The sequence below is a fragment of the Gymnodraco acuticeps genome, unplaced genomic scaffold (assembly GCF_902827175.1).
Source record: "Gymnodraco acuticeps unplaced genomic scaffold, fGymAcu1.1, whole genome shotgun sequence".
Taxonomy (NCBI): domain Eukaryota; kingdom Metazoa; phylum Chordata; class Actinopteri; order Perciformes; family Bathydraconidae; genus Gymnodraco; species Gymnodraco acuticeps.
Window position 1 is genome coordinate 4,572,643 of NW_022989768.1, and position 23,471 is coordinate 4,596,113.

The 23,471-nt window shown below is 40.5% G+C and overlaps 1 protein-coding gene across 1 annotated transcript; it reads right to left on the reverse strand.

The window, feature by feature from the left end:
- Positions 1 to 12,807: 12,807 nt before the first annotated feature.
- Positions 12,808 to 18,759, reverse strand: hp (haptoglobin). Its single transcript, XM_034216981.1, has 4 exons — positions 18,566 to 18,759; positions 17,965 to 18,050; positions 14,283 to 14,566; positions 12,808 to 13,459 (listed from the first exon to the last, which is right to left on the reverse strand). The coding sequence occupies exons 1-4, from the start codon at positions 18,568 to 18,570 to the stop codon at positions 12,896 to 12,898; spliced, it is 939 nt and encodes a 312-aa protein (XP_034072872.1). The 5' UTR covers positions 18,571 to 18,759; the 3' UTR covers positions 12,808 to 12,895.
- Positions 18,760 to 23,471: the final 4,712 nt, after the last annotated feature.

Below are 23,471 nucleotides of genomic sequence, written 5' to 3' on the forward strand. Positions count from 1 at the left end.
ATTAGATTCATTTTTTTAATCGAGTCCCGGCCCTAGTAATTTTGCGTTTGTGTGTATTGTGTTTGTTTCCCGGGGAAAACACTCACGAGAAACACCGGCTGTTGTTATGCCTGCCGTTCTGCGCTTGTAATTATGCTGAAGCTTCAAAGTTGTATTTATCATCTGAATTTGCCGAAACAAGTTTAATATTCTGAAAGCCAAGACTTTGTTTTATTGAAATCAGATGAAAACAAACTGTAACGGACCCTGCAGTGTTATCTATGATTACTATACTCTTACATTCATAATTTCAGCGGAGTGAGGGGGGGGGGGGCGGCGCTGCGGAAGAGCAGATTGCGAGTGATAAATAAATAAATTGGAAATAAAAGTTTCATATTCTGAATTCTTTCATGACTTTAGTTAATGCATTAGAACGATTGTTATCGTAACTTTCCGTGTTTCTAGAAGTCAAACTCACTGTTCATATTACGGAGTATATTTTCGGAACGGCCTTTCAAAAATAAAAGCCACAGGCCGCTGTTCACCAGAGATGCCTTCACAATAAAACAGTAATTAGCTTAACAATATATTTAACTTATTAATTAATTTTAATTCATTACAGTTTTCAAATACGGCGCGGATTGAATACAGTTATTTGTGTATTCTGTTACAACCTCACCATGCTTGTAACACAACTTAGATAAACAATTTGAAAATGAATAGAATAACCAAGTAGATACAAAATTAATCTATAGTGGTTAGGGAGAGTTTCCTTGTTTTGCCTATTAACTTAGAACTGAAGTAATAAAGAATAGGCAGACTACTATCATTAGTTTGTTTTAACATTCACATGTTTCAGCATTCCTTACCTCAGCCGTTTTATTTTGTAACCCGTTGGGAGAGAGATTTAAATTGAGTTTTTCTCAGTAGCTGAATGGCTGTGATTACAGCAGCATTGGACAGTTGTGCACCACCTTTTGGGTTCTCTGAATCAGTGTGTTGGTGAAGAGTTGCTCACTGCAAACAGAAGAAGTGTGCAAAGAACGCATCTCTGAGGAGGTATTGACATTTTGCTTGTGCCTCGTTGTCAAGGCAACAGTGGTGTGAAGAGGTACTGCGGTTTTGGGGGGATTTCTGCTGTACAGAGGACAACGTGTGTCTGCCAAGTGATTCCTTCCCTCATCCCAATGCCAGGGAGAGTTTCCTTGAAGCCCACTGACCAGGGCCGGTCCTAGCTTTTTTGGGGACCCTGCCACTGACTACAGCTGCATCACTGACTGTGCTCATTATGACAAGATCTTGAGACATGCTTGTCTCAGATTGTTCAGACTCTGAAGGAATGATGCAATGATTTTACAGCATAATTGTGCAAGAGTTTCCCAGGGGGTGGTGTAGAAACCTTAATGCTTAGTGTTTAGATAGGAGGCTGCTGGTTTAAATTATGGTCTGGAATACTGAAAATATTAAAGTTTAATATTCTTGTTTAGCAAACAAGACATCTGATTATTATGTCACACATAATAATCTTGTTATAGAAACTAGCTATGGGTAAAACGTGTGGTTGTTATACCATTGTTATTATGAACAAAAGATAAATAAGGAAATAGTATCTGCTTAAAGATGAACGGATTTCATACCCTAGAGAGGATTAGTTATTGTGAATACTCCACAAGGTATCTACTAATGTATTTTAAAGAACCAAAGTTAAAGAACTTGAATTGACTTGATAAATAAGTGAAGATAAGAAGATGTATTAACCATGAATTAATCAATTGGTAAATTAAAAATAGCGGTAAAGAGGAAAACTATTAAAGTGAAGTGAAAAATCATCCTAAAACACACTGATGGAAAAGGGGGGAGGCATGATGGAAGTATGCACTAGACTTTAAGTAGTGGGTGTTTGGGAGTTAGGAGTACAGTGTAGAACCATATTCTTCAATCTTTTCATCATGTTTACAAATTATTCTTTTAGAGTTTTTATTCATGTGTGAATTTGGTAGTGTTTTAATTTGTTACAGTATTGATCAGTTCAAAGGGAGAGTTTTAGTAACATCTCTATAAGATCAGACAAATATTTATTTATATAGGTCATGTTGAAGGGAAAGCTAGTTCTAAACAAAATATAGTATTTCAATTTGAGGTATTGGTTTCACCATTGTGGCATATATTACTACAGGAGAACTTTTTATGGGGAAATAACTGTTGTTTGTCCTCCAAAATGTAGAGTTTAAAATAAAATAAAATAAAAAAACAGCTAATTTAATTTGGAAAAAGCAATATAATTGGGAGTAAACAAATGTGGGGCATTAAGGTCACCCATTGTAATGGTGCATATTATTGACGACCAATAGGGAGAATGGGTCACTTGACCCACCCTGCAGTGGTTTTTAAAATCTTAGTTGCAGCTTCACAGGGAGCGCACGGCACCAGGTTATGAGTTTAAAAGACAAGCGTCACCACCTCCTAATGGACATCTATTTAATTAGTAGTTGACTGACATTTAGAGATGTTAAAAAGTAAAAACATACCTACCATAAGTGATCATTCCTAAATTCAACTACAAACCATTGATGAAATTACTTCTGTTTTTAAATCCTTAATAAAGGAAGGAGTGATTGTTACATGTTCGGACACCCAAGGTTCCACACACTGTTAGGGAGGTTAAACGTTTTTCTTTAAGTGGACCAGAATTGAAGATAAATTAATATGAGTTATGAAATACATGGCAGAGCTTTACAGATCCTAATAATGTTTTGACTCAAGAAAATAATTATATGCACAAGTTTCTGATCTATTAGACATTTTAATATAGATTAGGTGTTAATGAACTGCAGTAGTAGTACTATAAGGAAGTGAGTTTTGTACCAAGTTGCAGGAAATGTGGGAAACAGCTATCCCAATGAAAAGTTAGAGATATCTGGAAAATTATAGTTGTAATCGTGAATTAATAAATGATGGCGCTCCATATATGACTGATTTTTGTAGACAAAGGATACTGGCCTATGCTGAAATATCAAAGTCTCTGCAGAGCACGACACGTGGCCAAAAAGACTGAGACCAAATGACCTTTGACCCTGACCGACAGTGTAACTTGAGAAGGCACTGTCAATGACTGACTCTGGGGTGAACCTGACCAAACTTGACTTTACAACCTGACAGTGTGAGTGTGAATGTGAGTGTATGTCTGCAATTGATCAGTGCAACTGCATGATTTAAAACAATGACTAATCAAGCATGCTTTTGGACTAACACATTATTCTGGGGCTCTGTGGGAAATGATGGATGTACATTTGTGAATGATGTTTGGTATTTTCTTATAATCCATTATTACCTGAAGGTTTTCTTCCCATACAGGATTTTGTTACACATGAGTTCATGCGGATACAAGCGGCCGAGATGGGTTTTCTCCGCAGGGTGGCTGGTGTCTCCCTTAGGGATAAGGTGAGAAGTTCGGTCATCAGGGAGGGACTCGGAGTTGAGCCGCTCCTCCTTCGCGTCGAAAGGAGCCAGTTGAGGTGGTTCGGGCACCTAGTTAGGATGCCACCTGGGCGCCTCCCTAGGGAGGTGCTCCAGGCACGTCCAGCTGGGAAGAGACCAAGGGGTAGACCTAGGACCAGGTGGAGGGATTATATCTCTTCGCTGGCCTGGGAGCGCCTTGGGATCCCCCAGTCAGAGCTGGTTGATGTCGCCAGGGAAAAGAAAGTTTGGGGCTCTCTGCTGGAACTGCTACCCCCGCAACCCGACCACGGATAAGCGGGAGAAGATGGATGGATGGATGGATGGATGGATGGATGAGTTCATGTGTAAAAAGGGGGAGTGTAAACTTCACAATCTACATTTTTCAATCTGACCATTGATTGACAGTTTTAGAATTGACCTGCTCCATATCTGGGGATAAGATACTGTTTGATGAATGTTGACATGTTTCTAATATTGATTGAGTTATAACCGGTAACACAGATAAAGAATCAGTGGCCAAGGGGCTACTGTGAGAGATGTAATTCCAGAATGGAATACTGAAGAAGTTGACCTGTGATAATGAAACCATTTTGTAATATTTCAACAGGTATTAAAGTAACTGAGGTTTGAAATGTAGAAAGAACATATTACAATTAAAGCTAAAACATAGTAATGTAATGAGACAGAATTTAATTTAGACAACATCATGTAACTAGCGAGGTAAAAGCCATAGACTTTTTGTTTAGGTCATTATGGGGATATACATTTAATCTAAATTCATAATAGAAAGACATTTGATGAAAGGGGGACAGCTTGTACCACGGGAGCCAGTGTGCGGCGGGGAAACCACCTGCTAGGACCAGGGGACGACATCAGGACGGATCTGGCTCTCGGCAAGGAGGTCGACTCGGAAGCTGTCATCAGCGGACTGGAGGAGAAGGACCTCGAGGACATCCATGCAGCAGACGACTTGGAAGCTGCCATCAACGGACCGGAGGAGGAGGATCGGGAAGACATCTCTCCAGCATCGACCCAGAAGCCGCCGTCAGCGGATCGGGAGGACAAAGACACGGCAAGCCAAGACGGCACAGGGGACTACACTCTCCGCTGAAACAGGTTGATATAGCCGGTGTGGAGTTTGTTTCAATATCCCATTTTTTGAGGAACTTTGTTTCAATATCCCATTTTTTGAGGAACTTTGTTTTAATAACCCATTTTTTGAGGAACTTTGTTTTAATATCCCATTTTTTGAGGAACTTTGTTTTAATAACCCATTTTTTGAGGGAGAAGCTGCCCCTTCCCCTTCGTACCAAATGCCCTTGTTGGCTTACGCGATGGAGGAGGATGAGCACGATGACTCAGCCGACAAGGACAATTTCTTAACATATTTTGGTCTCCCTCCACTGTCATAAGAAGTTGTTATGGTGGACTGTTCCTAAAGGTTTAAAGTGCTCTAAATCCTAGCTTCTGATGGATTTATATAAATGTTGGGGAACAGACAGTAGAAAAGAATGACAGAGGTTATGTTTCAAATGCTGTGTATAAGTTGATCTCTGAAGGTGAGATCAAAAGGGGGATTAAAGTAAACAGATATTGTTCTAAACTGTATTAAAGTAAACAGGTATTATCTTGAACTGTATTGAAGTGAACATGTATTATTTCGGACTGTTTTAAAGTAATCCTATATATATAAACCTTCTCACACTTACACTCAATGACCCAGATACCCTGCTACACACACATACACCTCTTTACATCAGCACACACACACACACCTCTTTCTATCAGCACACACACACATCCACCTCCTCTCACCAGCACACACACATGTTCTTTTCAAGGTTCTTTCTGGGGCCAATATAATCTCAAGCACCAATATATCTGTGTACAATGTTTGATACCAATATATCTGTGTACAATGTTTGATTGTTTGGGAAGGAATAGTTTGTGTGAAATCTTCCTTGGGAAATTAAAGGAGTGAAGTTAGGTGGAAGATAATGATTGACTCTGCCTTTGTCTACTCACGCTCTGTTCAGAAGTAATGTACCAATATATCTGTGTACAATGTTTGGTTGTCTGGGAAAGAATAGAGTTTGTGTGAAATCTTCCTTGGGAAATTAAAGGAGTGAACTCAGGTGCAAGAAGGAAGTGAAGTGACTCTCCGCCCCAAATATGTCTATATATACTGTTGTTTATTCATGCAAAAGGCCCCCTGTTTCTGACTGGCTGGTCCCGATATCTGTATCGCACGGCAGTAGAGCGGGGAGCCCGGAGTGCTCTGTTACAGGGCACTCTGTATTTCGTATTGTGTTTTTTACCATTAAAATCAGATTATTGTTATAACTTTTATGCCGGTGTTTTGAACTCCTCCACGCATGGGTCGTATCGGGAACTCCCTCTCCCATTTAATGCTGGCCGTCTCCACCTCTCTGCGGCAGGCTCCGGCTGAGACTCCTTTGCTGGGCCCCCGAACGCCGGCCTTCTAGGCAGCCTCGTACCTCAGCGCCTTACCGGCGCCCCCCAAGGGGCTCCAGAGGCCGGGGGGCGAGGCCCTGAAGCCCCGGGGCCGGTCGTCGGCTGCTTTTTTCAGCATTAGCTCAGCTACTGGGCTGCCTGTACTTCCGACCCCTGGGTAGTTTCCACCCTAACCCGGGGTTACGAATTGCAGTTCCGACGCCGGCCAGAATGACAGTTGTCAGTGACCCGGCAAAGGCCTTAGCTCTGGCCCAAGAGTTATCCGTCCTCTGCGCCAAGGGCGCAATCGAGCCAGTAGACCCTCTGCTTCAGCCCGGGGGGTTCTACTCGGCGTACTTTCTTGTGACCAAGAAAGTCGGCGGATTCCGTCCAGTCTTAGACCTCAGAGGACTCAACAGATTCCTGAAGGTGCTGCCCTTTCATATGCTAACCACAGCAGACACCCTTCGTCTTGTCACACGGGGAGTGGTTCGCAACCGTGGACTTGAGGGACGCCTACTTCCACGTGCCAATTGCATCCCATCACCGGAAGTTCCTGAGGTTCGCCTTTCGGGGCCAACACTCTCAGTTCCGGGTGCTTCCCTTTGGTCTCTCCCTCTCTCCAAGGGTGTTCACCAGGGTCGTGGCGGCAGCTCTCGCACCCCTGCAGGCGCAGGGCGTGAAGGTCCTGCCGTATCTAGACGACTGGCTGGTCTGCGCGCCATCCCGGCCTCAAGTGGCCCAGGATACGGCGCGCCTCTTGTCTCACGTAGCCCGGTTGGGCCTGAGAGTGAACACTGAGAAGAGTTGTCTGGACCCTGCCCAACACGTTACTTACCTGGGGATGGTCCTAGATTAGGTCGCCATGAGGGCCTACCTGACACCTCGTCGTGTGGACAACATTTCCCACCTTCTTCCCATCTTCAGGCTGTGCAAGCGGGTGCTTTACATCCAGTTCCTCCGGCTCCTGGGCACACTGACGGCTGCCTCAGCCATTGTGCCCTTAGGCCTGCTGTCTTTGTGCCCCATGCAGATGTGGCTGAACCGAAATCAGGTTGCGGATTTCCTCTCTCATCACAAACCTCCACCGTGGGAGTGGAGGCTTCATCCAGAGGTGGTGCAGTCAATTTGGAGCCTTTTTGGCAGGGCCGAGGCGGACCTCTTCGCCTCGGAAGAATCAAGGCACTGCCCCCTCTGGTTCTCCTGGACGGAGGTGACCAGCCCGATGGGGCAGGACGCTCTGGCGCACGACTGGCCAGACAGTCTCCTGTATGCCTTCCCGCCACTGCCTCTGATATTGCAGACACTTCACAGGGTTCTTACTCAGGGGCACAGGCTCCTTCTGGTCGCCCCCCGCTGGCCGGGGAGAGTTTGGTTCCCACTGCTGAGCAGTCTCTGCAGCAGCCCACCATGGCGTCTCCCTGACAGGAAGGACCTTCTGTCACAGCTCAGGGGTCAGATCTGGCATCCCGACCCTCACCGCCTTCAGCTATGGGCCTGGCCTCTGAGGGGCCAAACCCACTGTTGAGCGTTTTCATGGCATCCGTCAGGGAAACTATCCTGAATACCAGAGCACCATCCACTTGAGCACAGTACGAGTGCAAATGGAAGCTCTTCTCCCACTGGTGTTCGGGTAAGGCCGAGAATCCGGAGCATTGCTCTGTGGCCACCATGTTAGAGTTTCTGCAGTCCCTTCTGGATAGTGGATGTTCTCACTCCACTTTGAAGGTGTATATGGCTGCTTTATCTGCCCGACATGTGGGAGTCGACGGCGCCACAGTGGGGAGCCACAGGTTCTGACTCTCAAGGGGTACCCTGTCCGTAATAGAGTGACGGGGAGGGGCCCTGACCGACCGTCAACATGTGACGGGTTGGGAGTGAGAACGTGTTGGTTCCTGCCCAAGTTGCTTCCACTAGCCCACTCCAATCGGCCTATCCAGCTGGCGTGCTTTAATGTCCCACAGGAGAACAGTACGCCTGAGTTGCTGTGCCCTGTGCGTGCCCTAGAGGCGTATATTGATGCTACGGCCCGTATACGACAGTCAGAGCAGCTCTTCATTTGCCATGGCGGCACGAGAAACGGTTGTGCTCTCTCCAAGCAGCAGCTGTCCCACTGGGTTCTGGATACCATCTCACATGCCTATGGGGCCAGTGGCCGCCCCCCGCCATCAGGGGTGAGATGCCACTCTACAAGGGACATCTCAACGTCTTGGGCTGCCCTGAGAGGGGTGCCCCTGGAGACCATCTGCGCCGCGGCGTCGTGGGCATCGTCTGGCACATTCTCCAGGTTCTACCGGGTCGATGTCACCACTCCCCATCCTTTGGGCGTGGTCCTGTTGCCGAGCTCCGCTGCTTCCAGCTAGGTAAGCAAGTGTTTGGATTCTTCATGACATGGTTGGCATAAGTCATCCAGTGCTAAAGCACCGCCTCTGGCGGTCATTAGGGACGACATAGAACGATAGTTACAGCTGTAACTACGGTTCTATGAGTCCCGGATGACCGCCAGAGTTTCATGTCACTCAGAATTCTTGTGTGCTCGCGAGAAGATTCTGGGAACCGATCCGCTAATGACGCCGGCCTATGTAGCCGTCGTCACGTGAGTCACAGGTGACTTTGTTGTTATTAGGTACTCGAACTGCGCATGCGTGCGATGGATATATCCAGTGCTAAAGCACCGCCTCTGGCGGTCATCCGGGACTCATAGAACTGTAGTTACAGCCGTAACTATCGTTATATTGCTAACAAATTGGCCCCTCTAATGACAGTTTGTTTTTTGCACAAACCAATTATCATCTTAGATTCATGACATGTCTAGCTCATGGACGTAATGGAAACTATCGCGTCACCTTGTGGCGTGTTACTGCCTATTGAGTCACCACATTTTATTTGCCTAAGCAAAGTCTATTCTGACATCTATTCTCTGTAATGCTTAATGAGGATAATTACTGGTGCTCTGACATTTAAAGTAAAATGTAATGTTGTAGCATGTTGAGGTGGAGTTAGACAATAAATAGCAAACAGTGTAAGTAAATAATGACAATATTTTCCTGAGATTTAGAGGCGTACATGTATAAGTTACTATAAAATCAAAGTGTACCTCAAAAAGTGCAGTACCTGAGGAAATTATCTTGGTTATTCAGTCTAATGTTTCTTTCTTTTAATGCTGAAAAATAAATAAATGGTAGAAAAATATTTCTTAATTGTATTATGCCAAATTATGTGGTTAAACTCAAACATTTATTGACCCATTGTCAGCAAATGTCAATCCTCTTAAATAAACGTCCGCAGCGACAGATCAGAGCCTGAACAGCACAATCGTATTAGAAAGGAGGGGAAAAAAGAACAGGATCTATATAAAAAAAGATGGAGGATTGTGAATAAACACCAGCATGAGAGAAATCAGACACAACGTCCCAATATTTTAACTTGTTTTGACGGTTGATCATTATGTCTGTTTATTAGTTCAATATTTGAAGGGAAGTATGATTCACGGTCAAGCAAACAAGCATGACAAACACTTATCTATGAGCAATGAAACTGACTATATCCTGTTTTGTCAAGCAGTGGAAAAAGGTCCATTAGGTGATACTGTTTGTCATATCTGTTGTATTGATGCCTTGTGAAAAGCTAACTGTGTGTGAGCGGCAAGTACAGTAAATATGGCGCTGGGGGGTGAAGCTCAGAAGGCTCCAGTTTCCCAGTTACACATGAGGACAGAGTACATAACCTGGCAGCTGAGTACACATCATGCTTCATACGGCACACTGGCTTAAAAAAATACCATTGATTTCTGGTGTTGATTGAATCTACAGATGGCTGGTATCGACGCTGAGCTTTAACAGAATCCACACAACAATAACTGTACGTGGGGGGATGAATACATCCCGGTTCTCTAAACTCCAACAACTGTGGTTCTTCACTTGTAAAGCTGTGCATACCTGGTTACATGCTACTCCTGTCCCCCCGCATGCAGGTCAGCAACATTTACATTATCACATGGCTGTTTCTTTTATTCTCGTATGTACAAATCTATTTGTGTTTCTATGTTTTGAGAATGGAGTTTGATCGACCAATTACAACATGCAGTAGAAACGCAGCATCAGAAACAGTTTTAACAAAGCCATTGTGAATTATGAATTAAACATTTGGTTATACAAACCACACAATGGATTGAATGCAATACAACATAACGTCAAAAAGTGTGACTGTCTTAGAAGCTGGGCCTGTGGCATGTTAACCACAAAAACAACTTGATTAATGTGGAGGAAATTCTTAATAGAAACTGATAAATGATTATTCGACAAAGTTTGTCTTTTGTTATATTTAATAAAGTAAAAATGAAAGTCAATATACAAGTGAAATCTATCTCAAATGCAGGAACAGAGCAACTTCATCCTCAGATGATAAAGAAGTTCTGCACACCCAACACAGTTTACAGTCCCACTATATATTCATGAGGAAACAGCCCACTGGTCCTACACCCCATCATTAAACCATAAAAAACCCTATCCATTTGCATATCCCCCTTTTACACTTCATTTTGCCCTCCTGAAATGTAAATCCTTAACATATGTCTCAGTTAAAAACATACAAGGCTAAAAATATAATTGAACAAAAAAGGCAATCAGAGTATACGACTATATTGTGTTTTAAATGATTATATGATAATTTTACACGACAATTATATTTGACTTTTTGTCAGTAACTGAGAAAAGCAACCTTAATTGAGGTTTACATAAATAAAAAAGGTATGTGTGTGCTCATACAATATGCTAACACAGTGTCCATCATCTTTGCTTATTCTGGAGTGTGCAGCAGGAGACTGTTCTTGTTATGACCTCAGTCAGCGTTCTGCAGAAGTGATGGAGCCGGAGAGAGAGCATTCTGAGACCGGTCGAGAGTAATGCTGTTTGACAAGGGTATTAATAATTGAGAGGCCATAGAGGAGAAACTCCTGCATCCTGCTGCAGGCTTGTAAAAAATGTATTCCTGAACAGCTACATTTGAGTTTTACCTAGAACCGCCAGAGATTTGTTATACCTAAAACCGCCACCGGGGTCAAATTGACCCAGCATTAGAATGCATTGATTTTCAAGGTAAAAGTATTGCTTTAAAAAGAAAAATGGTCCTGTGGTATTGGTATTTTGACAAGCAATTTTGTTAAATTGTTTCGTTTATTAACGCTGCAACATAGCGTTTCGTGAGGCGGTTGTCGTTGTTGGGTGAAAAGCAAACAGCTGTTTGCTGCGGAGCGCAGCGCGAGCAGTACCCGTGAGCTGGAGCGCGCTCCTTCACTACAGACTGTCGCTATCAATCTATCTATCTCTCTCTCAATCTATCTCTCAATCTATAAGGAACCGCAGTAGACAAAAGGCGTTGCTATAGCAACACGTCATGTTTGTTTACACGCGAAATCAATAGCTCGAAAAGGGGTCAATATGACCCGCTTTCTTTGGCGATTTCTTCAATCTGACTTCATATTGACAATTTTTAACAACATAGGGTGCTACATAAAACACACTTTCAGGAAAAGTCACGGACTGGGAGACTTTAATATGTTATTGAAAAAAAGTTAGGCTACATACAATAAAAAACAGCTCTGGGTCAAATTGACACGATTGGCGGTTCTAGTGTTAAAAATCTTCACCAAGTCACTAAAATGTAAGTTCTCTTTATGCAGCGAATCAATGACTATAAACAAACACACTGCTGCATGAAGTGGTTGCTGGTTTATATTTAAATGATGCACACATACAAAGTTGCTCTGGATGTGTCGAACATTTCTAAACCAGATGAAGTGTTTGTGCCATCACTGTGAAGGGTTTCCTTGTGAAATTACATATCTATGTTTTCTGTGGTGGTGCATATATATTTTAGAGCATATATCCAATGATCCTTGGAAAGATCAAGTACTTAGAAAGTCCCCAAATGGACGGGTCACAGTTGTGAAGTCAGCAGCAGCTTGTTCGGAGTGAAGAGTGAGATTGTATTTTATGTCCCGTAGTAAATCAGGATATTACATCTTGCAAAAGGTTTATTGGTTTAAGTCAGCAGTACTTTTCTTTGTGGAAGCTGTCTGTTGTAATAGGCCTATCATAGCTATAAGAAACAGATTCCATAGCAATAATTAACATTAATAAAGAATTTCAGCCTCTTCACTTCAATCAACCTAAGCTTGGTAATCCTCATAAATACCCAGAGGAATTCACCCCGGTCTTGCACTTAGATTTTTCTTCCCTTTTATCTTTCTCTTTCATATTGTATTGGCCACACAGCCAACTGTCATCACCTTATTTTTCTGGCAAAGAAGAATAATTTGTTGTAAGCGCAGATTTTGATCTGTGGGAGAGTGGACGCATGTGCCATACAGAAATATCTTTCAAGTCCTTGTGCTTCTGGTGAGAAATAAAAAAACAATTCTATTGCATGTGCAACACTTGAAATCCTCTCTCATGCTCTCATAGTGAAAGATTCACATATATAAATGTTTCCTTTGAAGCCCTTCACATTGAAATGTGGGCACAGTAGTGGATCTTTGTATCCAGTTCTCCATTGATTTATAAAATACTTGGTGAAGGTTACGCAACGCTCCTGGTCTTGTCCAAAGATAACAAAAAGCAAACTGGAGTAGCCAGTGCCAAAATGTTATTGACCAATCCACCCCCCCCCCCATCCAAAATTGTCCCTTTTGTGCTCCAGGCTCTTACAAAACAGTGTCAGTGTGACTTTGCAAACTTGTTCAAACAACCACACACAAGCCTTAATAAAGAAAGATGAGATGCAGAAATTGTTAAAAGAAAAACAGCACGGAAAGTGACAGAAGTGGTGGTGAAAACAATGGAAAAGGGAGCTGGCTCAGTGATTATGTTACACTATTTGTGTATTATGAAGCATTTACACGACAGAACACAGAAGCAGTAATATTGCGAGAATTTATTCAAATGTACTGAGTCATATATTACAATAATTTCTCTGCAAAATCTACAGCTCAGAGCCTGAAGCTCTACTGCTGCAATGAGTACATCTTAGACATGGCATCAGAGCGCAGAGCAGACGATTTCTCCGTATCTCCTCTGATGACACTGTGGATCCAGGGCAAATACGAGGAAATCTTCATATAGACTCCGTACTTGTTTGTTTGACAGGACTTGTCAAAGGAGAGGATCCCTGCAGCGTAGATGTCTCCAGTTGCAGCATCTGTTACCACCAGAGCACCTCCTGCATCACCAAAACAAACATTCTCCTCATACTTGGTGGGTCCGGTGCAGAACATGTGGTCGTCTACAGCTGGTGTTAGCTCAGTGAGACTATATTCTGCCTTACACTCAGTGTGATTGGCTAGGGGGACTACTAGGTGTTTGAGTGATGTGGCGAGGGTGAGGTGTATCCCCCAGCCCCACCCGGTGATGACCCCCGTCCCTCCCAGGGTGTCTGCCCGGTCCTGGTCCCTCTCTGGCAGAGGGATGGGGGTCACTTTAGCGCTCATCAGCACAGGCTTCTTCAGCTGGATCAGAGCCAGGTCGTTCTCCCAGTCAGAGCCGTTCTGGAAGCCTGGGTGAAGAACAACCTGCCGGAGGGAGAATTAAGAAAACAGACAAGACACAATCTGAATATTCTTTTCATTCAAGTGAAATTAAGTAGAAGAAACGTCAAAATGTCATTCTTAATCTTGCATGAAATAATAAAAAACAAAAAACCCTGAATAAATAAATTCATTTTTTCAACTCTGCCACTTTTTGTTATTTTATGTTTTAAGACAAGTCTGGTGATATGATAATGGTCAACAAATCCTATGAAAATTTGATTTTCTGAAATCTATCTGTTGCTCATTATTTGATTTTAAAGGTTTTTTGACAACAATCGTGGTCTATGGGACAGAAGACTTAAACACACCACGATTTGTACATACAGCCAACAGTTAAATTGCCTGTACATACAGGATGCACAGAATAAAAGGAAACATTTATTCTTGTTTTTTGTCTTAACATAGGCATCGATACTTAAAATCAGTAAATGTATCCTTTAAAGGATTAAATGTTTCTTTGGTTGAGAATTACTCCTTGCACTAAGTCTCATACCTGCTTCAATATATGTTTTCAAGGCTCAAAGCAAAAAATGAAAATGTGATGCATTTTCTTTTAATTTGCTTGAATGGCATGGCCTTGAAAATATAGTTTTCATGCAATATACTAATTATTGAAAGTCAACAAAAATAGATGTCTGTGCATAAACTCACATATTTCCTTTAATTCAGCACTACAGTATAGCGGTCTATTGAAATCTACACACCATTGACCCACAACATGCACCTGAATAGCGGCCTCTGGGGTCTTGAGCCTGATCAGAGAGGTAAAGGTACGTATTTCAGTTCAAATATTGATCTCACTCACCTTTTCGACAGCAACTTCTTTGGAGGAAACAGCTTGGGGCCGTCCATGGATTCCCAGGTACACTTTAGGAATGACAGGATCTTTCCCCTGAGTGTCCTGTCGACTCTTCCTGACAAACAGGTTCCTGCCAGCAGTCAGAATCCAGCGATCGGAGATGAGCGCCCCGCCTGCATAGCCTCCGTCCAGCACCCTGTCAGCAATGTACACCATGACCTGCCACGGGACATGAGGAGCCAGGGTGCCCCCGACCATCCGCCTGGAGCGGGGGGATGCTAACCTGGAGGCTGGGTAAATAAATACAATATATATTAATTTATGTAATCTAAATTGTATATACTTGTTTTTGTCATGTATGATTGTCTGTATTCTCTATTTGTTTTATATTCATAAATCTTGTTCTCTTAGAACAATCAAAATTTCGATGGGTTATTTCAACACAAGGCATTTGATGCGATGACCACATGCTGTTATGTATGATGCTTTCTGTAGTTTTTTATTATCATGTTTACAGCTGGTTCAAATTGTATCTTTCTGGAGAAATTCAGACTGTTGTTGTTGTTGTTGTTCCTGTAGCGTTCAGACTATACAATCAGCACAGCCGCTATAGACGCCCCTCCCCCCCACACACACACACAACAACACAGACTACAACACCCCTTGCTGTTAAATACCAACCAACTATGTGCAATATTTGCTATATGTGCAATATATATATATGCCGTTATTAACTGTGCAATATATACCTGGCTGCTAAATCCGAAGAACTGTTACAGGATGTGTATTTTGTAAATAGTGTAACTTTTTATTTTTTTATTATACACTGAACAAAAATATAAATGCAACACTTTAGTTTTTGCTCCCATTTTTCATGAGATGAACCATTACAACCATATTGTGGCCAGCCTAAGGCATACCTGTGCAATAATCATGCTGTCTAATCAGCATCTTGATATGCCACACCTGTGAGGTGGGATGGATTATCTCGGCAAAGGAGAAGTGCTCACTATCACAGATATTTTCAGATTTGTGACCAATATTTGAAAGAAATGGTTATTTTGTGTATATAGAACATGTTTTAGATCTTTGAGTTCATCTCATGAAAAATGGGAGCAAAAACAAAAGTGTTGCATTTATATTTTTGTTCAGTGTATCATTTTATTTATTTTTACTTAATACTTTTTAATGCATGTAACATATGTAACATTAAGCTGTCTGTGGCTCTTTTCTGCTGTAACTACGTACATTTCCCCTCTATGGGACTAATAAAGGTATTCTGATTCTGATTGATAGTTTAAATTATGTAGCCAAAGGGTTGATAAAGGAGTACCAAAAACACTTACATAAGAGCTCCTAATTGTTGTATTAATGTAATGGAAATTCACTGGAATAATGGAAATGTAATGACACAGGACTTCAACCTTCAATCAACCAGCTGAAAAGTGGAAACACACTGTTATCTGACCTTGAGATAATCTACTATTTACCTTCTTGCCTAAAAACTGGCCTTCAATTCACGGTTTCTTTGTTCTACCTGGCTGAAATTAGTTCTGCTTATCACCTTGTAGTTTTTGTATTACCACCTGAGGCTAGATGATCTGTAGCCTGTTCTCAGAAGGAGTCACAAGGCCACATTTCTTTCGTGTAAAGTATGTAGCAACTCTTTGCTCAATATGACTCACTGCAGAATTGCCTTGAGTGAATGAACCTCTTTGCAAAGCTTATTATTTGTCTAATTCAACACATGACGTCAATTGTTGAATTTTTTTCTTTTTCACCACATCACCATTTTGTATGCCGCTGACTTCAAGTTGCAGACAAGACTTCTCCAGGTTAAAGTCTGCTTTCTTTGATGAAGTCTAATATAATTAAGAGCTTACATTAAATTCTACAAAGACAATGTGTATGGTACCTCACAATGCACACATTGACAATCCTATAATCTTCAAAACTGTATTTGCTGGCTTTTTGAAACACAATTTTATGACTGTTTTAATCAGTCTGTCTGTGATGATTGGTGTGTCAAAATGACAAAAGAGTTTCTTCTCAAATCTCCTGAATAATTCCCTTAAAAGATGTCTGTATTTGGCACACGGTCATGACTTCCGGGACTGCTGTTAAAAGCGTTTTCATCTGCATCTGATGCTTTTATGCTCTGAAGGTTTCCTCCAGGAACAATTTATTCATCGTAAAGAAAGAAGAAGGATAGAGGATAATCCACTTGTTCCGCTTTGATCCTCGAGTCTTTTGTGCGGCTGAGATCATCAAGGGAACCGGTTCTGGGGATCTTTTCTTTAAAGTGTTCGCAAATGCTTTGAACTCAGTCCATGATCCTGTTGTAAATGTAATATCCTCACAGGGTTTAACCAATGTATTTAACAAAGTTAGCAATTGCTTAGAAGTGCAATTAAATTAACAACTACCTAATCAAGACCCCGCATTAATATGAAATGGATTCACTAGTTCAGGTATTCTTTCTCTCAATAATCTAATATTTTTTATGTAAATAAGTTCCCTTTTTTTTTATTAACAAATGATTTTCAACATGCCTCCAGTCAGTGTCACATCTCTCTCTGCTCTCTGACCGCTTAGCCTTAGTTTTTGATGGGCTGTTTGAGGAGAAGCAGATGATTTCCCTGTCAGATACAGTATATTTACAGCTACAGAAGGACACTATCTGAAATGAGCAATAATAGCTTCAGTCCTCAGATCCCGCAGAAAAGCCTGTAATTTCACTCTGCAGATATCTATCTGAACAGCAGCTGTCAAGGAGCTGGAAGTGTCAAACAGCAGCTTCAGAGAACTGGAGCCTGGAGCCACTGTTTTCTGAAATAAAAGGCTGCTGTTTGGATCTCTGGATCAGTCATTAAGGAAACATGTGAGGTTAGATATTCTGATTGTAAATACATGCATGTTCCCAATTTAATTATCTTATATGTGTTTTTGTAGATGCCACAATAACCAGTGTATTCACTGTACTGCACTGTTGGCACTGATGGAGTAAGTACTAAGATCATGCACTTAAGTAAAAGTAGTAATACCATAGTATAGAAATGTTCGATTACAAATAGTTGTGCATTAAAAATGCTATTTAGATGAACGTACATTAGTATTGGCATCAATATATATATACACCTAAAGTGACACAAGAAAAATGACTTATTATTGAGAATGGCCCAGTTCAGAATAATGTTTTATATATATTTTGTATTAATAATGTAAATCTGCAAAGTATTTAAGATTAGCAACCACATTTCTGGTTTGAAAAGAACAATATTTGCCTCTGACATGTACTGAGGTAGAAGTATAAAGTACCATCACATAGTAAAAGTACAAGTCAATGTTCTTAGTTACCTTCCACTACTGAGTCTTCTAACAATCAAAGGATGAATTGCCATTAAATATGGTAGAGATATCCAGGGACCCCAGAGGATGAATCTGAGTAACTTATGTGAAAATAGGTGACCGTACCGTAGGAAACTATTTAACTGGAAACATAGCATTTGACCAAAAGTACTGTGCTTCAGCCTTAGCCTCGAGCATGCCTGTATACGTTTCTTTCTTGTTGGTCAAATACAGTAAACCCTACCAACAAATATTCTATGGTAAATGTAAACAGAAATCCATTTTGAATTAGATCACCATGTTCATCAGTGTATAGCATGTTTGTGTTAGTGTGTGTTACCTGACAAAGGTTGGTTCATTTCTTCGGTTAGAACCTCGTCTGCCAAACAGGCGCATGCGGCCAGGAGGAGCACTGTCTGAGAAAACCTTCAAACAACAACAGATCCACACAAAGTTAAATGTCTCATTGCCCATAAAAGGATTATGAATGACAAAACTCTAAACAAATCAGAGTTAGAATTTGAAGATAATTATTGTAAAACGTAACCAAGTTAGATAGCTCCTTGAAAACATTTAGATCAGAATTTCCATATTAATAGTTTTCTTACATATTGTAACCATTTTGCTGTATGGACAACAGTTTGTTAAGATAAGTTATGATAGATAAGACTTTATTTATCCCGAAGGAAATTGTTGTGGTAGAGTTACAAAAATACAATAAACACAGCAACATAATAATAAAACTGTACATTAACAGTGCAGTAAAAAGAGCAATTAAATATCTGCAGGAAACGTAGACAGTCACATAATTAAGTAAATATCAACAGTTTTTAGTAGTGCAAAAAACGTAGTGGCAGATATATAATTGTCCTCCTCTCCACCACAGCTACAAAAATAAAGAAAAAGAGAAATTGAAAAATAATTATAACATTTGAACTTACCACATTTTGTTGATAATATTCAGCTTCAGCAGTTACAGTTATAATCTCTTTCAATGTCTTTGCATTTGGAGTGGGGAGTATTTATATCTGCTGAGAGACAAAGCATGGTGCCAGGGAAATTCAGCTTGGCAGGAAAACGCTGATTGCTGAAATCTGAAATAAATGATTGCAAAATCTCTTTTTCCATCAGCTGGGAGACTCCACAGTTTGGATTCAGGGAAAATAGCAGCTATCATTGATTGTAATCTATTGCACTTTCAACACAGGTTTCTTGAATTAAAATAGAGTTTCTCTTGTGACTGTTTTCAGAAGTGTGTTCGTGTGGTGTAAAATGCCCTTATTATGGTTTAATTATACAAGTTGAGTTATTGTAATGTAAGCAATGTTTTATCTTTCTAGTTATGTGTTATATCCTTTGTAGGTTTTAATAGGATTAGAGGTTTTGCCAAGTAAAACCATTTTATAAGGGCTCAAGGGCGTATGGCACTCTCAACTCTTTCTTTCCCTGCCTGCCAGTAGCTTTGCCGATATCTGTGTTGATAGGTAATAGATTAAGAGCGGTGAATCATAGAAACAGGAAGCGCTCAAACGTTTGTGTGAGTGTATCTAATTTAGCAGTGATTCCATGTCAGCCATAGCTTGTTACAAAAAACATGACTGATAGTGTGTTTAACAAACTTAAACTAGCTTTATTAAATGTCAGGTCTTTGGCAGGAAAAACATTTTTAATCAATGATTTTATCACTGAGCACAATCTCGATTTTATGTTTTTAACAGAAACTTGGATTGAACAAAATAACAATGCAGCTGTTCTTATCGAATCAACCCCTCCCAACTTTAGTTTTATGAGTCAGGAAATAATGCATAAGAAAGGGGGTGGAGTTGCTATTCTGTTCAATGATTCCCTTCAATGCAGGAAGACATTGTATGGAAACTTTGATTCTTTTGAATATGTGGCCCTTCGGCTGAAATGCTCCTCTCGAGCTCTGTTCCTAAATATCTATAGACCACCCAAATACTGTGCAAGCTTTTTTGATGACTTTACTGAACTGCTGTCTATAGTGTGTATTGACTTTGACCGTCTAGTCATTGTTGGTGATTTTAACATCCATGTTGACAACCCCCAGGACAGAGGGGCTAAAGAACTATTTTGTGTTCTTGATAGCTATGGACTGACTCAGCATGTGACGGAGCCCACGCACAATAAGGGGCACACTCTGGACTTAATTATCTCAAAGGGTCTGAATATCTCTAAGGTTGTGGTGACTGATGTTGCACTCTCTGACCATTCCTGTGTTTTCTTTGAGAGCTCTATTTCTGTTCACAAAAATGTTCAAAAAGAGGTAACCACAAAGCGATATTTAACTGAAAATACTAGGGAAATGTTTACTCAGAATTTCTCTTCCACACTTGCCCCTGCCAACATCTCAGTAAATGAGCTAGTAGATCATTTTAATTCAAAAATTAAAAATGTTATAGATGCCATTGCTCCAACTAGGTTAAAGGAAGTGTCTGGCAAGAAAATATCTCCATGGAGAAAGGCCATGACCGTGAAAACAGAAAAAAGAGAGTGTCGAAAAGCTGAACGCAGGTGGCGAAAAACAAATCTCCAGGTTCACTTTGAAATCTATAAAGAGAGACTTGGCCTTTATAATTTGGAATTGAAAAACGCACGACAATCGTTCTTCTCTGACATCATTACCAAAAACAAAAACAACGCACGTGCCTTGTTTGCTACCGTCGACAGACTAACTAACCCCCCAGTGTCAGTAGCCTCTGAATTTCTATCCACCAGGTCGTGCAATGATTTTGCCTCCTTTTTCACTGACAAAATTCAGAAAATCAGACAAGCAGTCAGTGCCTCTGCATCAGGAACAGCAAATGTGTTGTCCCTATCTCCACTTAACATCAATTCAGACATCATGACACAATTCCATCAGATTAATGATAAAAACCTAGAGGACATTATTCAACTTCTGAAATCCTCCTCTTGCTGCCTTGATATTATTCCAACAGGATTTTTCAAAGATGTTTTGCCTTGCATGGCCTCAGATCTACTTCATATAGTAAACAAATCTCTTCACTTGGGTATTTTTCCACAGGCCCTGAAAACTGCAGTCATTAAACCGCTCTTAAAAAAGAATAATCTAGATGCTTCAGTAATGAACAATTACAGGCCCATATCAAACCTCCCATTTCTAGGTAAAATCATTGAAAAAGTTGTTTTTCAACAGTTGAGTAATTTCTTGCATTTAAATAACTGTTTTGATGTGTTCCAGTCAGGCTTTCGTCCAAACCACAGCACTGAGACTGCTCTTGTAAAGGTCTTTAATGACATCCACTTAAACACGGACAGTGGCAGAACTTCAGTGTTAGTATTATTAGATCTCAGTGCTGCGTTTGACACTGTTGACCACAGCATATTACTAGACCGACTGGAAAACTGGGTGGGACTTTCGGAAGCAGTTCTGAATTGGTTTGAATCCTACTTAAAGGACAGAAACAACTTTGTTTCTTTAGGTAAATACACATCTGAGTTGACAAATATGACATGTGGGGTTCCTCAAGGCTCCATCTTGGGGCCTCTTCTCTTTAACGTCTACATGCTACCACTGGCTCAGATAATGAAGAACAACAAAATAAGTTACCATAGCTATGCGGATGACACACAAATTTACGTAACAATTTCACCAGGAGACTATGCTCCAATTCAAACACTGAGTAAGTGCATTGAACAAATCAATGACTGGATGTGTCAGAACTTTCTCCAATTAAACAAAGATAAAACTGAGGTAATGGTTTTTGGAGCCAAGTCAGAATGTATAAAAGTTAGCGCTGAGCTTCAGCCTGCAATGTTCAAAACAACAGATAAAGCCAGAAATCTAGGTGTAGTCATGGACTCTGACCTGAGTTTCAACAGTCACATTAAAACTGTTACTAAATCAGCCTACTATCACCTAAAGAATATATCTAGGATTAAAAGACTAATGTCACAGCAGGATTTGGAAAAACTTGTCCATGCTTTTATCTTCAGTAGACTCGACTACAATGGTGTCTTCACAGGTCTCACTAAAAAAATCTATTAGGAAGCTGCAGCTGATTAAGAACGCTGCTGCTCGAGTCCTCACTAACACTAAGAAAGTGGATCACATCACTCCTGTTCTGAAGTCTTTGCACTGGCTTCCTGTGTGTCAAAGAATAGATTTCAAAATACTGCTGCTGGTTTATAAAGCACTGAATGGTTTAGGCCCAAAATACATTTCTGACCTCCTGCTAAATTATGAACCATCCAGATCTCTCAGGTCTTCAGGGACTGGTCAGCTTTCTGTCCCCAGAGTCAGAACTAAACACGGTAAAGCAGCGTTCAGTTATTATGCTCCAAATATCTGGAACAAACTCCCAGAAACCTGCAGGTCCGCTACAACTCTGACTACTTTTAAATCCAGGCTGAAGACTTTTCTTTTTGTCGCTGCTTTTAATTGAACTATTCATATCTTAGACTGCACTGTAACTTTTATCCATTTACTTTTTTATTTTAATGTTTATTTTATTAGCTTTTCTTTTTAATTACTGATTTTAAATGCCATTTTCTTAATCTCTTTCATTTTTTGTAAAGCACTTTGAATTGCCTTGTGTTGAAAAGTGCTATATAAATAAACTTGCCTTGCCTTGCCTTATAAGTCAGTGTTTCAACATTTCACAAAACAAGCTGTGTACTAAAGGCTTGTACATTTTGCATCAAGGTTTAATGAAAGTAAACAAGGCTGGCTGATTTTGAAAACATTTTCAGTGAATAAAAGAGCAATCGTATTGCTCATGTTTTTTACTGCAGGGAACAAAACCACAATGTTCCATGAAATTCCTGGCAGTAAAAGTGAACTGTGACAGCAGTGAGTCAGATACGTGCTGCAGGGAGGAAAGTCCAGCATTACACATGTGGGTATTTACAAGAGGTCATAGAGAGGTTATAGTAGTTTATAATCAGTTTAAACAAATAAGATTTCATTTTATAATTTGCTGCCTTGATTCATTTCGTAATTGCAATGCTTTGAATCATTATACAACGTTTACCATCAACAGTCATCAAAGACAAGTGTTCCCATCAGATACCTATATGCACACGTCAGGGTATTCGGAATAAGGCACAATAAACATTAAACCATTTTTTTGTCTTCATTTTATTTTGATATTTTTTGTCACAGTGATAGCTTTGCAAGCGTGTCAGTTGCAGTGACTAATATTTACAGATTTGTAGTTGAGATCAGAGGTTTGAAGATAGATTTGAGGTTCATATGTTGGACTTGAAAGTAAGTTTAATTTAATCAGTTTTAGCATATAATTGAATATGAAAATCTTGAAAATCTGATTTTAAATGAAGTCATTTCATGGTAGCAGTGTTACTAAATCAGTATTCACTAACCTGAGGCAAGTGCACTCTTTACTAGATCAGACAGAGAGCAGTTCGTTTAGAAAGCGCTTCTCTCCTCTGAAACACAGCCCTTCGGTCTCATAATCGCAGTTTCATTTTAAATCCACTGCGCTGGAATACAGAGCCAAAATAATAGTGTTTTTCTGTAAATAGAGACCACTGAGATTATAACATAGCATGAACGTTTTGTATATATCTTTTAATATATTTTTGTTGTTTAATTCATCTTTTTCTTGGTCAATCTGTCTACAAGATGGATTGTCTGTGAAAACTAAGACAGCCTTTTACATGGAGTCACAATAAAAATTATTGTGACTCATAACAAGTGGATGTAGTCAAGATTTCTATTGTTTTTTTATTTGGTTTTGTATCTTTTTAAGCCTCAAGTTTATTGTTTGTAACCAGAAGCAACATGGCAGTTGAAGGCTGCAAGGACGTTTTTAGGAGACAGAAATTAACTTTTTATGAACTGAAAAC